The 15,794-nt window shown below is 40.9% G+C and overlaps 1 protein-coding gene across 2 annotated transcripts in view; it reads right to left on the reverse strand.

The window, feature by feature from the left end:
* Nucleotides 1-1,760: 1,760 nt before the first annotated feature.
* Nucleotides 1,761-15,794, reverse strand: part of TMEM40 (transmembrane protein 40) — a 32,271-nt gene continuing 18,237 nt past the window's right edge. Inside the window, exons 2-11 of one of the 2 annotated variants that reach the window (XM_056804681.1) lie at nt 14,155-14,220; nt 13,039-13,167; nt 11,210-11,260; nt 10,068-10,121; nt 8,513-8,548; nt 8,370-8,402; nt 6,848-6,898; nt 4,319-4,390; nt 4,154-4,228; nt 1,761-1,920 (exon numbers count right to left, since the gene is read on the reverse strand). In XM_056804681.1, the coding sequence (XP_056660659.1) occupies nt 1,847-1,920; nt 4,154-4,228; nt 4,319-4,390; nt 6,848-6,898; nt 8,370-8,402; nt 8,513-8,548; nt 10,068-10,121; nt 11,210-11,260; nt 13,039-13,167; nt 14,155-14,212 (633 nt within the window). In that variant the 5' untranslated portion in view covers nt 14,213-14,220 and the 3' untranslated portion in view covers nt 1,761-1,846. Of the gene's footprint in view, nt 1,921-4,153; nt 4,229-4,318; nt 4,391-6,847; nt 6,899-8,369; nt 8,403-8,512; nt 8,549-10,067; nt 10,122-11,209; nt 11,261-13,038; nt 13,168-14,139; nt 14,221-15,794 lie in introns of both variants that reach the window. The other variant, XM_056804680.1, reaches the window with a different exon arrangement.

Below are 15,794 nucleotides of genomic sequence, written 5' to 3' on the forward strand. Positions count from 1 at the left end.
CCCAATATTTTGGAAGCATGTAATAAATGCCTCTGGAGGGTCATGGGGTAGAGCTAGAATATCATGTACTTTAAGAGTCCTTCACCTGGAGTCAGTCAACTTTAAAATAAAATTTTTAAAAATTTATAAATATATATATACATACATACATACACACACACACACACACACACACACACACACACACACATATAAACTCTTACCTTCTGTCTTGTATTGGTTCCAAGGCAGAAGAGCAGTAAGGGCTAGGCAATGGGGGTTAAGTGACTTGCCCAGGGTCACACAGCTAAGAAGTATCTGAGGCCAGATTTGAACCTCCCATGACTAGACTGGCTCTCAATCCATTGAGCCACCCAGTTGTCCTCAAAATTTATATTTCAATTTAATCTGTTTTCTTTGCAGTCATTTAAGTATTTTATTTAAAATCTTCATTTTTAAAATGACTAAATATTATTAAGTATTTATTAAACAACCTAATTTATTAGTTTAATTAAAGAAATAGCTAAATGTTATTAAATAATTTCATTAATTAGCTTAAACAGATAGGTAAATATTATGAAATATAAAATAGTTTAATTTATAAAAATTTTTTAAACCCTTACCTTCTGTCTTGGAGTCAATACTGTGTATTGGCTCCAAGGCAGAAGAGTGGTAAGGCTGTCCCCAATTTATAAATTATTTAAAATAAATGTTTAAATATCTCATTAAATGTTATTTAGCATTTTAAATAAATATTTAAATATTAGAATGAAATGGTTTTATATATTAGTTTATTTAAATATCTAAATATTTGATTAGTTAAATATTTAATATTATAAATATATTTTATTAAATAATTTATTTAAAAAGGTTTTTTGCCCCTGAGAATCCATAGGGTTTCCCAGATAGCCAAAGGGGCCCAAGACCTAAAAGGTTAAAGACTGTTTGATGGAGTAGAGGTAGCTAGGTGGTTTGGTGAATTGAGAACCACCTAGCTGCCCCACAACTGACATTTGAGCTACCCCCCCCCCAACCCCACAAGGTATATACTGAAGGGATCATCATCTCCATTTTACAGAGGAGTTGAGGGACTTGATGGAAACCACCCAGCTGGTAAGGGTCAGAGGCAGGATTTAAAACCTGGTCTTCTGAACTATCCAGATCATAGATTTAGAGATGGAAGGGACCTAGTCCAGTCATGGCAAAGCTTTTAGAGGGGTTGGTGATGTGAGAAATGTCCTCAAGTACCCCTGAGAGAGGGAGGGGAACAGTTTGGTCTCGAGTCCCTCTGGCTTTCTAGTAACAAACTCTGGTGAACTTTGTGCTGGGGCAATGGAACATGTGCCCACAGAGAGGGCTCTGAGTCCCCCCCTCTGGCACCTGTGCCATAAGTTTGCCACCACAGACCTAATCCAGTCTCTTGTTTTACAGCTGAGGAAGCTGAAGTCCACAAAACTCATGTGTCTTGCCCAGGGTCACACATCTAGTAAATATCTGGGAAAGGATTCAAATTCAGCTCTCCCTGACACCAAATCCAGCACTACCACTGAGCCACAAAGCTGATTTATTATAAATTATGAGTCAGGAGTTTTGGGATTCAAGTCCTGGATCTGTTCCTGAATTGTTATGTGATACTAGATGACTGATTTTTACCCTTCCAGGCTTCACTTATCTCGCCTAAAAATGGGTATTATAACCTCTCTTCCTGCTTCCCCGCCCCCAAGATTTATTATGAAGATAAATGAGATCATGGATGTCAAAGGGGATAACAAGTCAGGGAAGGATCATCATTATTACCATCAGGAGAATTTGCCAGAGCAGAATATCAATGTGTAGAAGCAAAGGAATCATAGGACTCAGGAAAAGTTCAAAAGTTACCTATGAGTCTTATTTTCTGAAAGAGGGGGATGAAACCTTGAAGGACGCTGTGAATCCGGTACACTGTTTAGAAACAAAAACAGGATTCATTAAGGTCATTGAATCAGAGCTAGAACAGTATTCAGAGACTGTCTAGTCCAATGCTGCAATTAAGATAAGTAACCAAACCACCAGTTCAGGGCCCCTCTATTCCCTTAGGACCACACATCTCTCAGATATTCCCTAAACTTTCTGTGGAAAGAAAAGCAGAAGCATAACTAGGGCAAAGTGACAGGAGCTTTGCCATAGGGTGACAATTTCCATGAGGCAGTATATTTTTTTTCTGTAGTTTCCCTCTGGTCCATTGCCCCAAATCCTCCCTGTCCCCCACAAACCCATATCATTGTAGGGGAAACAACACTGGGATGTTACTCTCTGGCTTCTGTCACTGTGACAACTATTCCCTAGATCATTTTTCTCCTATTTGCTGCTTAATATTCCTACCTCATTTTGTCCAGTGGGGTTGAGAGTCAGGAATTATTGGTTAAGGTTATTTCAGACTCATAGATTAGAATGCCTTGGACACATCTTATCCTACTACCCAAGGCAACTGTATCTGATCACTGCAGTCTGTTCTCTCTTCCCCCAACCCCAGCTATTCACTTGACTAAATTTGCCCCAGAAACAAGAATTCCTAGTTATGGCCTTCATAGCACCACTTGACTTTACTATTTAGTGTGGAGTAAGACAACAGCCTCCCCTGCTTCTGGATCTGTGTTCTAGGTAACTGCTAGAAGCAATGAGCCCGGAGTGGCGGAGTAACAACCATATTTCTAGGACTTTTCCCAAAGAGCAAAGCTGTGACAACAGGGAAATTTGTGTTAAGTGTCCTCCTGGTCCTTCTTTCACTCTGTTTTCTTAAACCTTTATCTTTTGTCTTAAAATTGATGCTAAGGACATTTCCAAGGCAAAAGAGCAGTAAGAGCTAGACAATTGAGGTTAAGTGACTTGCCAAGGGACACCCAGCTAAAAAGTGTCTGAGGTCACATTTGAATCCAGGACCTCCTGTCTCTAGGCCTGACTCTCTGTCTTTGGAGTAACTTAGCTGCCTTTGTCTCTTCTCTCTCCCTCCCCCCCCCTTCTCCTCCTCCTCCTCCTCCTCCTCCTCCTCCTCCTCCTCCTCCTCCTCTTCTTCTTCTTCTTCTTCTTCTTCTTCTTCTTCTTCTTCTTCTTCTTCTTCTTCTTCTTCTTCTTCTTCTTCTTCTTCTTCTTCTTCTTCTTCTTCTTCTTCTTCTTCTTCTTCTTCTTCTTCTTCTTCTTCTTCTTCTTCTTCTTCTTCTTCTTCTTCTTCTTCTTCTTCTTCTTCTTCTTCTTCCTTCTTCTTCTTGTTCTTCTTCTTCTTGTTCTTCTTCTTGTTCTTCTTGTTCTTCTCCTTCTCCTTCTCCTTCTTCTTCTTCTTCTTCTCCTTCTTCTTCTTCTTCTTCTTCTTCTTCTTCTTCTTCTTCTTCTTCTTCTTCTTCTTCTTCTTCTTCTTCTTCTTCTTCTTCTTCTTCTTCTTCTTCTTCTTCTTCTTCTTCTTCTTCTTCTTCTTCTTCTTCTTCTTCTTCTTCTTCTTCTTCTTCTCCTTCTTCTTCTTGTTCTTCTTCTTCTCGTTCTTCTCCTTGTTCTTCTCGTTCTTCTCCTTCTCCTTCTCCTTCTCCTTCTTCTTCTTCTCCTTCTCCTTCTTCTTCTTCTTCTTCTTCTTCTTCTTCTTCTTCTTCTTCTTCTTCTTCTTCTTCTTCTTCTTCTTCTTCTTCTTCTTCTTCTTCTTCTTCTTCTTCTTCTTCTTCTTCTTCTTCTTCTTCTTCTTCTTCTTCTTCTTCTTCTTCTTCTCCTCCTCCTCCTCCTCCTCCTCCTCCTCCTCCTCCTCCTCCTTCTCCTCCTCCTCCTTCTTCCTTCTTCTTCCTCTCTCTGTCTCTCTCTCTGTGTCTCTATGTCTCTCTCTGTCTCTGTCTCTCTCTCTGTCCCTCTGTCTCTGTCTGTCTGTCTGTGTCTGTCTGTCTGTCTCTCTCTCCTTACCTTCTGTCTTAGAAAGAAGCAAGGTAAAGGCTTGGCTCTCTGTCCACAGAGCTGCCTAGCTGTCCCTGATGTACTTAGTTTTGCAAGTGAGCTGAAATTCTTTTTGGAAGTAGATTAGGTATAAATGCTAAGTGAGGAAATAAATAACATGACCATATCATGGTCACTTTGCAATATGCTGCTTGCAACTACAGTAGGCCAAGTTACACTGTGCTGGGATCACCCAGATCCCCAGATGGGGCACTTAGGGCTTACTTACCTAGACCAAAATATATTCCAATGGTCTCCAGAGAAGCAAAGGTGAGCAACCCAACGCCCAGAGACATAAACCAATCTGGGAAGTCAATCAAGGGAGAAAGTGGATTAACTTCCATATAAGCTCTAATGTGCCTCTCACTCCTCTTTACCCCCAAGCCTGCCTTACCTGTAGAATAGTGATAACAGACTAGCAGGGACCCAATAGCAAAGCAAAGGAGAACAAAATGGAAAAATTCATCTGAAAAGGCAAGAAATAAAAATTAATCTGTCATGCTCAACAGAAATGATCCATTTAAGAAATTTAAATAATTAAAGGAATAATTAAGTTTAATTTATAAAAAACTATATATAATATTGATGTAAATAATTAAAGGACGATTAGATTTCCAAAAGGGAGTTTACACAGGGGGTTATTGACTTCAGTTATCTGGAACAGAAAACTCCCTGAGGGGGACCATGTGTTATCTAAAAGTTATATCTCCCCTTGCACCTAGTATACTGCTCTATATACAGTAGGCCTTTAATAAATGTTGGTTAAGGGGGCAGCTGGGTAGCTCAATGGATTGAGAACCAGGCCTAGAGACTGGAGGTCCTAGGTTCAAATCTGGCCTCAGACACTTCCCAGCTGTGTGATCCTGGGCAAGTCACTTGACCCCCATTGCCTAGCCCTTACCACTCTTCTGCCTTGGAGCCAATACACAGTATTGACTCCAAGATGGAAGGTAAGGGTTAAAAAAAAAATGTTGGTTAAGTTTGAACTCATGTACTACCTGTGCAACTCTGCATCTTAGTTTCCTCAAGTATAAAATGTAGAGGTTAGACTAGATAGCTACTAAGGTCCTTTCTAGCTTTAAATGAATAAATCCTACACACCTATGAATTCTGCTTTACCATTTACTCTCCACAACCTCTCAATGAATGCTTATATTTATCCCAGTCTCATTTTTCTTTTCTTTCTTTCTTTTTAAACCCTTATCTTCTGTCTTAGAATTAATACTATATATTGGTTCTAAGGCAGAAGAGTGGTAAGGGCTAGGCAATGGGGGCCAAGTGACTTGCCCAACGTCACACAGCTAGGAAGTGTCTGGGGACAGATTTGAACCCAGCACCTCCCATCTGCCTGGCTCTCAATCCACTGAGCCACCCAGCTGCCCCCTCATTTTTCTTAAGTCAAATAAAATTTTCCTTTTTAAGAGATCATGAACTTAGAATCCTAGAATGCTGGAGTAAGCAAAGATCTTCCAGGTCATTTAGTTCCGTGATGTCCAACTCAAATAGCAGGCAGCACCTTGACTTAGAAAGCCACAAATTAACATTATCTATGTCGCATTGCATTTTTATTTTGTTTAACATTTTCCAAATGCAGAAAATAACATTTCCCAGGAATAGTTTTTCTGGAGTTTGACACCCTTAATCTAGTCCAATCCCTTCATTTGATGGGTGAGATCACTTGGTCTTTCCTTCACAGAAACCTTCCTGTTCTCTACCATCTGCATTTATTGTTGTTGTCACTTAGTTGTGTCCAAGTCTTTGTGACCCTGTGGGCCAGATCATGCCAATACTATTTATGGAGTTTTCTTTGCAAGGATAGTAGAATGGAATGCCATTTCCTGCTCCAGGGAATTAAGGAAAACAGAGGGTAATCTACTTGCTCAGTCACATAGCTAGGTCAGATTTGAACTTATATCTTCCTAACTGCAGACCCAGTGCTCTATCCACTGCGCCACCTAGCTACTTCCAAGATAAGTTCACTTTTTAATCCATCCTTTGAAGTTGAAACAAGTCATTTGTTTTATCCAAATTCTGTCATGTGAGCCTCTTCCTACTTCAGACCTTCTTAGAGTTTCTCCCTAGCCTAATCTTCTGGTTTTATAGTTTTGTTAACTGTTCCCTATTCAGTTATTAAATATTAGACTAAGGAAGAAACTTAGGTCTTAGATATCATCTAATCCAACATCCTCATTTTACAGATGAAGAAACTGAGGCCAGAGAGTTTACTTTGCCCAACATCCCACAGGTAGTATCAGAGTTGGGATGTCAGACCTAGGAAGTACTTTAGAATATTGAGTGTCAGAGTTGGAAGGAATTTTAAGAGACCACCTAGTCCATTTCCTTCATTTTATATATAAGGGAACTGAGAGCTAGAAAGGAAAGGTGACTTGCTCAAGGTCACGAAGCATTGTGGGCAGTTAGGTGGTACAGTGAAGAAAGTCCAGTCCTGGGATCAGGAAGACTCATCTTTATGAGTTCAAATTTGGTCTCAGACACTTACTAGTTGTGTGACCCTGGCTAAGTTATTTCACCCTGTTTGCCTCAATTTTCTCATCTGTATAATGAAGGAAATGGCAAACCACTCCACTATCCTTGCCAATAAAACCTCAAATGGGGTCACAAAGAGTCAGATCTGACTTAAAAATGACTCAACAACAACAACAAAATGAGCTAGAGAAGGAAATGTCAAAGCTCTGTAGTAACTTTGCCAAGAAAAGCCCACATGGGGTCACAAAGAGTCAGATACAACTGAAACAAGCAAACAGCAAGATCTCAGCACTGTGGGAAGGAGGTCAATGTTACTGCCCCATTTTTATTACCCAAGGGTGGACAATAGGCTACAATGAAATATGGTCCACTTCATTTAGAACTCTGACTGCAGAGTGGGAAGAGGAAGTTTTGAGTCCCGCTGAGTGCTGCTCACCATCTTTCTTTATGTTCACTCTTCTTGACCCAGTCTCTTCCAATTCTGTCTCTTAAAAAAAAAAAGGATGCTTGTGTTACAAGGACAATGACTGCTCAGGGAGTGGTTTCCACTTGAAAAATTAATTTCTTCTCTTTAAATTCTGTTTCAATTCCATTTTCTCTTTCAATTCAATGGATTCTTCTGGAACCGAAAGAAAAGCTCTAGTTCATTTCCTCTGCAAGCTCACAATATCGGATCAGGCTACGCAAATAAAGAGTGACTTCTAAATCCAGGGCAGGTCTTATTGACATGACCACCTACACTATTACCACCTTGGATGGCATTACCCACTAGACTGTAAAGCTTCTTTATTTTAAAGTTATTTAAAATGTTCAGCTCCAAATTCCCTTTCCCACAACTCCCTCCCCTACCCACTGAGAAGACGAGAAATGATACCCATTATACATAATCTAGGTCAGGCAAAACCTGTTTCCACAGTGTAAAGTTTCTTGAAGGCAGGTGCCATATCTTCATTAATTTCGTCTCCTCCAGTCCCTAGCATCATGCTCTGTACACAGTAGGTATTCAATAAAGTGAATGATTAACCTGCAAAGGATAGCCTGCTGCTGGAAAAACTTGTCTATAAGGTTTGACTTCGGTGCCTTCCCTCTTCCCTTTCTTCCCTCCCTCCTTCTCAATCCCAGTATGATTCTGTTCTGCAGATACCTTGTTTTCAGCAAACTCTCCCACTAAGGGGATGACTAAGGATGGCTGCAGGTGGCCCTTCCTAGAGATATTTAATATTTATTTTTTTAACTCTTTTCTTCTGTCTTAGAATCAACATTGTGTACCATATATTGATTCTTTTTTTTTTTTAACTGTTACCTTCCATCTTGGAATCAATACTGTGTATTGGTTCCAAGGCAGAAGAGTGGTAAGGGCTGGGCAATGAAGGTCAAGAGACCTGCCCAGGGTCATACAGCTAGGAAGTGTCTCAGGTCAGATTTGAACCCAGGACCTCCAGTCTCTAGGTCTGGCCCTCCATCCACTGAGCCCCTGGGATATTTATTATTAAGAGTTGACATGTATATAGTGTTTTACAATTACAAATCACTTTCCATACATTTTCTCATGAGGTGATCACAACAATCCTGTAAGATGGGTACCTTAAGCCAAATGACAAGTAAACTGACTTGACCGCCATCACATAGCTCATTGCAAAAAAGGCAAGAACTCAAACTGAAGTACAAATCACATTCCCCTACACTACTTCCCAAGAACCCTTTAAGATCCACATGAATGAATGGTGGCATGTCAGACACTAGGTTAGATAGGAAAAGAGGTTCTTCTGGGGGCAGAGACTCCTTCCCAGTGTACCTCCATTTCCACTTGGTAAGTGATTGTCCATTCCACCTGTATGTAGGACCACCCTGAGGTGTCGGGGTACTCACTCCCCACAGCCTCTGAATGTCTCTGGCAATGCTTTACGCTACAGGCAAACCCAATCTGTGGTCTTTACAATTTTCCTTTATATATTTACCATCTGATGGTACAACTTCTCTTCTTCTGAGCTCTGTAAACAAGAGGATGAACATTAGTTTGTGCTCTCCCACTACCAAACAACCACACGGAGATTGCAGTTGTTTCTCCAATTGTTTGTAAAATGACAAGTGGGATAGTTACCTGGTTCATCATAAGGTTCTATCTCTCCGGGTGGACCTACCCCGTCCCCCAAACAAAGGAAAACTATCAGTATCTCATATCGGCGTTGGTTTTAGCATTATGTTCAGAAATGAAGAAATAAAGAATAAGTTTACTAAGGCATTTAGGAGACCTAAGGTTGTTGATGAGCTCCAAGAAACTGTCAGAAGCATAAAGACTGTATTCAAGTGATAATTGGCCAGACTTTCTATAAAGTGGCTGATGGAAGCTGCCCAACTGCAAAGAACCAACTGATTCAGGACTTCATACAGGAACAACAGTCATTATTAAGGTTTAATAGATAAGGAAGGCCTAATATGCTTCCAATAGGCTGAGAAACAGAGTTCAAAAATAAGTTAAAGTAAATTTTCTTGTTGATGATGAATAAGTTGCTTTTTCTAGGATGTCATTCTTGATTTTAGCCCTTTGCTTCCCAGAGAAACATAAGAATTTCTTGGGTCATTTTTCCCATTGTGTTGCCATTTTCCCAAACTGATGCCATTAAGAACTTCAGCTAGGTGGCTAAGTGGATAAAGAGCCAGGTCTAGAGACCAGAGGCTCTGGTTTCAAATCTGGCCCAAGACATTTTCAACTTATTTGACCTTGCGCAAGTCACTTAACCCCAGCTGTCCAGTCTGTAACACTTCTGCCTTGGAACTAATACTTAGTACGGATTCTAAGACAGAAGGTTAGGGCTAAAAATAATAATGATAATTTATTACAGCAAGATAATGCATACAAAACATGTTACAAATTTGAGATTGCTGTATAAAATACAAGTAATAATAATGGCCAACATTTATATAGCTTTTTACAGATATTATCACATCTGATCCTCATGATCACCCTGTGATTAGATGCTATTTTCATCCCCATTTTACAGATGAGAAATCTGAGGTTGGGAAGTTAGATGATTTGTCCAGGTCACACCACTAGTAAATGACAGAGGTGGGATTCAGGCTCAGAACTATCTGATTACAAGTCTAGCACATAATCCACTACACTACCCAGTTGCCTTCTAAATGTGAATTATTAATGTTACTTTGGATACCTCTTTGGTAATTGTTTTCATAGCAGTATAGCATTGAATCTGGCTTCTGAAATGATGGTGCTCTTCCCTCCCATCCATCCAATGGTTAGTGTTGAATCACTTTCAAAATTATTCTAAAATTAATTTTTATTCATTTTACTTTTACATACTTTGTATTTACCTCCCTGTGTAGGAGTTAGTTTTCCCCCTCTCCACAATAAAAGATAAGTTCCTTGAGGGCAGTAGTCGCTTTATTTTCATCTTTATATCCCTACTAACATCGTGCCTTGTGCAGGTAAGGCAGTGTGGCTAGACTTGGAATTAAGAATACCTATGTTCAACTTCTGCCTTTTCTGCTAGCTGTAGGACTATGGGCAAAGTACTTAATCTCTCAGCCTCAGTTTCCTCATCTGTACAATGAGGGGATTGGACTTGATGGCTTCCAAGGCCCCTTCCTGCCTTAAATCTAAGATATTAGGAAACGTCTGTTGTGTTGAATTGAGTTACCTTCATAGAGCTGAAGTTCTCCCCTCTTGATCTCAGACTCATCTTTGACAATATCTGGATGAGAGCACAGACTTTCATTAATATAGCCACAGAGGAGGCAAGAGAGAGAATATCATGTTCAAGGAACAAGGCTTTTTACCAGCTACCAGAAAGGGGAATTAAAGGCAAATAAGCCTTAGTCTCCCTCTATTGCCAAAGAATTTGCAATCTAGCAAGAGAGAAGAACCGTGAACCCAAATAACTAAAATAAAGAGAAAATGAGAAAGGACAGAAAATGTGATCAAAGGAGATTACACTCCACTGGAACTCGTGGACAGTATCATGGAGGCAGTAGTGCTGAGTGGTGGCTTAAAGGCTGGAAAGGTATTGGACTGGGTTAAATTGAGGAGGGAGAATATTTGCTATCTTGAGGGCGCCCTGACCCAAAGGGCAAGAACAACTTGGAGGGTAGAACTAAGATGAAGGGCACATGTGTTCAGCTCTATATAAGGAAGAATTTCTGACAGTTGGAGTCTTCCAACAATGGAGTGGATTCCCTTCCCAGAAAGAGTTCCATCAGACACTGGGTGACTGACTACCTGTCAGGGATACATGTAGAAGGGAGTTCTATACTCAGAAAAGGTTTAAACTAAATAGCGTCTCTTCTACCTAGAGCTAAAGCTAGGGTTGAGTGACTTGAGCTTGGCAAGAGGGTTCCATACTGTAAAGGATGTTAGGAGCAGTTGGGATTGAAAACGTTAGCAGATTAAAATAATACAACAAAGCACCATTTTAGCCAAAACAATTAGTCAGTTAAAAGATGGTACTTCCTCCCTCTTATAGCAATATCCCAAGAGAATCTTGGGCCTGGAGCTTTTGGGTGTCTTCCCAAGGGATAACATCCCCGGTGTTTCGCCAATGGACCAGCATGCTGGGGTCTTTCCCCAAATGATGGCTTCTGACCAAAGGTCAGGGATCTTTTCTCAGGTCTCTTCTGCCATTTACCAGTTGAACTTATCTTAAAAAGTTGACTTAGGGGTAAACTTGTGGCTGCCCCAGTGCAGGATCATGGTAATGGCTCTGCTCCCAACTCTAAGAGTCTCTAAGAACTTTGATTTGCCTTCCACATGGCTCCACTTTGACACCACTCCTAGTGAGCTTACCTGGAAGGGGTTTTCTTCTGATCCCATGGTGTTCTTCATCACTGTTGCTGTCTATAAGAACAGAGCACAGAGTTGAAGACAACCACAGAAAGTCAATAAAACTTTTTAAAATGAGCAATAACAAGAATTTTTTAAAAAATGAATAGAATTACTACTAAACAACCACAAAAGTCAGCTATGCTTCAGTGACCTTGAACATCTCCCTGAAGAGGATGGAGCTAAAGAACACAAGGCAAGAGATAATTAGAATGGAACAAATGGAAATGCTAAGCTGTGTGAGTGGGGATCAAACTACATCCAACACTGCCCTAAACATTCCAAGCGAGGATTATTTACTGATAACAGTAACAACTGAAATTTCAGTGGAACATTGTTGTTGAGTTGTTTCAGTCATGTCTGACTCTTCATGACCCTTTTTGGGGCTTTCTTGGCAAAGATCCTGGAATGGTTTGCCATTTCCTTCTCCGGCTTATTTTACAGATGAGGAAACAGAGACAAACAGGGTTAAGTGACTTGCCCAGGGTCACCCAGCTAGAGAGTGTTTAAGGCTGGATTTGAGCTTAAGAAGATGAGTCTTCCTGATGCCAAGCACAGGGCTCCATCTACTGCTGCTCTTGTTACAAAGTCACACATCCCCTTTGCTCATTTATTATCCCTTTTTTTGGGTCCTCAATAAAAGAAAATTCTTACCTTCTGTCTTACAATTGATACTAAGTATTTGTGCCAAAGCGAAAGAGCAGTAAGGGTTAGGCAATGGGGGTTAAGTGACTTGCCCAAGGTTACATAGCTGAGACCAGATTTGAAGCCAAATCCTCTTGTGTCCAAGCTTGGCTCTCTACCCACTGAGCCATCTAGCTGCCTCATCCTCAATAATTTTAAGAGTGTTAAGGAGTCCTGAAACCAAAATGTTTCAGAACTATTGGGGAAGTGGTGGATGAGGCAGTGGACCCAGGGTAGGAAAAACCTGGATTCATGCCTACCTCTGACATCCCTGACAGTGACTAGCAGTATGAACTTGACCTCCCTGGGCCTCAGTTTCCCCATCTGGTAAAATGAGGGGAATGGGACTTAATGGACTTGAAGGACACTACAACTTTCCACACAGCTTTGCAACGATAGCCCAAAAGCAAAGATCTGACCTGTTGCTCCCCTGCTCAAGAAACTTACCCTGGAAAAATTCCAAATTTCTCTGTGTGGCATTTAAAGCCCTTCACAACCTGGATCCAACCTTTTATTTCCTGACCACTTTCACACAATTCCCTCTCATCCACCTGCTTTTCCAGCCCTCCTGACCTACCTGTTGGTCCCTGAACATGAAATTCTATCTCCTGCCACCTCTGTGCCTGGAATAATGCTCTTTAAAGGCTCCTTTCATTCTCTCTTGGAATCTCTGGGGCAACTAAGTGGCGCTACAGTGGAGAGAATACCTTGTCTGGAACTATGACAAATCTTCCTTCATTCAAATTTGACCTCAGATATTTACTAGCTGTATGACCCTGGGAAAGCCACTTAATCCTGTTTGCCTCAGTTTCCTCATCTGTAAAATGATCTGGAGAAGGAAATGACAAATTATTTCAGTATCTTTGTCAATAAAACCCCAAATGGGGCAGTTAGGTAGCCAAGTAGATAGAGAGCCAGGCTTAGAGATAGGAGACCCTGGGTTCAAATCTGACCTCAAACACTTCCTACCTGTGTGACTTTGAACAAGTCATTTAACCCCCATCGCCCAACCCTTTTCACTTTTCTGCCCTGGAACTAATACACAGTATTGATTCTTAGATGGAAGGCAAGGGTTTAAAAAAATTGATCCAAAATGAAAATTATGATACCTGATGATGATGAAGAAGATGAGGAGGAGGAGGATGAAGAAGAAGAGGAAGAGCTATCTTCCTTAATCTTGTGTTCTCCTTTTGAAAGAGGATGTGTCTCTTCTTTTTTAGGGACTTTGTCTTTTTTATCTGTGAAACATATAAGAGAGCAGATACTGATCTGGTCCTACTTTACTCTCTTGTATCAGGCAGAGATCAAGAATTGCCAGAGAATTTCTGGATTTTCTACCCAACCAGGTGTTCTTCTGAACTTTGCTGAGCAGAAGGGCACCTGGCCATTGCAGAGTAGGTCTCAGTTTCCAGGATAATAATGCCAGTAGTACAGACCTACAAATGAGGAATTTATACTATGTGTTCTCTAATGAGGAGTTTACCCTTTATGGCCCACCTCCAAAATCTCATGAATCCAAGGAATAATTGACTTACTAGTCATTTTATCAACATCTCTTTCTCACAACTACAATCATTAGGTGACCTTGAGATCCCTTAGCTGTCTACTGAGCAAATGGACAGCAAAGTATTATCGGGATAGTCCTCACTGGACGTGGCTATGCCTTGGAAGTCCCAATAATCTCCCCAGTCAATTAGTCCCAAGCCCTTATTTCTACTCCCATTCCCAAATCTTTGATCTATCCCAGAGTGGTTTCACCATTGGGCTTTTCAATACGACAGATGCAATAAAGATTTAAGAAGCATCCATGGTGTGTAGGTCACTGTTTTAACTACTAGAGGAGCTAAAAATTCACTTAAATAAGACCTAGGGACTTTATGGCTTTTGATCTTATTGCTGATGGCCCCTATTCCTGGGCCAGAGGGAGCCATATTTCAGATGTAAAATCAAAGCTTCTCCAGGGCCCAACCGAAACATTTAAGAGCTCCAAGGCTCCATTGGAAATCTCTGCATCTGAAACTCATGGGGAACTAGGTAAAGGAGTACCAGAAGCTACCTAGGCCTCAGGCCATAGGGCCAATGGCAATGGAAAGACATGGTGGGCCAAAGTCATTCTCCCCAACCCCTCCCCAGCAAAGAGCTCCTCCCTCCAAAGATCATACTGCCTAGTCCCTGCTTGTTCAGGAGAACAGAGAAAGATCTGGTCTAACCTGACTGTGGAATACCTTCCTGGGTTTTCTTGGGATCATCCCAAGGTGGAGGTGGCGTTCCTGAAGTATCCATGGCCTTCCCTGTAGAAATAACAATGATTATAATGCTAAACTGAGCAATTCAGTCCAGTGCAGTCTAACACAATCTACTTCCATGGTGTAGTAGAAAGAACACTGGATTTGGAATCAGAAGATAGCAGGTTGAAATCTTGACTCCATACTTAATTCTTTCTAAAAAATATTACATGTAGGAACCATTTTTTATTATTGTTTTCTGACATCCAGCTTCTTTTCCTCTCTTCCAAAGGTGGTAAATAGTTCAATATAGGTTATATCAGATGACACTTAATTCTTGTGACTTCAGGTAAATTCCTTCCCCTCTCTGGGGGTGGGGTGGAAGGAGAAGAGAAGATAACACATGTAGAGAGTGAATAAATAAGGATTTATAAGGTGTCTACGTAGCCACCTAAAGTTAGAGAGATCTGATTGGAAATCCAGCCTCAGATACTGAGTAGCTGTGTGACCCTGGCTAAATCATTAATCCTGTTTGCCTCAGTTTCCTCATCTGTAAAATGAGCTGAAGAAGGATTTGACAAACATGATCTTTGTCAAGAAAATCCCAAATGGGGTCAAGAAGAGCAGGACACAACTGAGACAACTGAACTACAACATGAAAAAAACTATGTATAAACAAGATATATACAGGATAAATTGTAGGTAATCTTAGAAGAAAGGCATAAAGATTAAGGGGCTCTCTGAAAGTCTTCTTGCAGAAGGTAAAATGTTAGCTGAGACATGAAGGAGGCAGAGATGAGGAAGGAAAGACTTCCTGCCATGGGTGAGAGCCAGTGAAAACACTTGGAGTTAGAAGATGGATTGTCTTTTTTGAGGAATCAAAAAGGAGGACAGGGTCACTGGATTGCAGAGAGCATGGACAGGAAGGTTGAAAAGGGAGGAAGAGGCCAGATTATACCAAACAGAGGATTCCATATTTGACCTTAGATGTAATGGGGAGCCACTGGACTTTATTGAGTAAGGGAATGACTGGAGGGGAGAGACTTGAATCAGAGACACCAACTATTAGCCCAGATGCACAGTAATGAGAGTCTACATCAGGGTAGTGGCAGTGTCAGAAGAGAGATTTATTAGAAAGGTGGAAACAATAGAGCTTGACAACTCTTTGGAGAGGAGTGAGAGAGAGAGAGTGAGGAATCAAGGATGGCCCCTAGGTTTGGGAGACTAGGAGGATGGCCTTTGGGGACACCCACTCTTAATGGGCCTAATGTAGATGAAGATACAGCAAAGGAGAGGGAGAAAGAGTGGTCAGATAGAAGAATAGTAGAGATCAATGTCACAAAAATCTGGAGAGAAGAGAGGATTACTGAGAAGAGGTAGCCAAAAGCATCAAAGGCTCCAGAGATGTCAGGAAGGGCAAGGACTGAGAAAGCATCATTAGATTTGTCAACTAAGGGATCTTGGGTAACTTCAGAATGCATTTTTAGTTGAACGATGAGATAAAGCTGAACCTAGATTGTAAGAGTTAAGAAGAGTGAGAAGAATTCAACTGTGAAGGAGCTCAAGTGTGAGACCTCAGACTGCTTCCCTTAGATGGTCATGTGGTGAGTGAGAAAGCTGATTCCCCTTTCCTTGGCTTT

This window comes from Monodelphis domestica, chromosome 7 (assembly GCF_027887165.1).
Source record: "Monodelphis domestica isolate mMonDom1 chromosome 7, mMonDom1.pri, whole genome shotgun sequence".
Taxonomy (NCBI): domain Eukaryota; kingdom Metazoa; phylum Chordata; class Mammalia; order Didelphimorphia; family Didelphidae; genus Monodelphis; species Monodelphis domestica.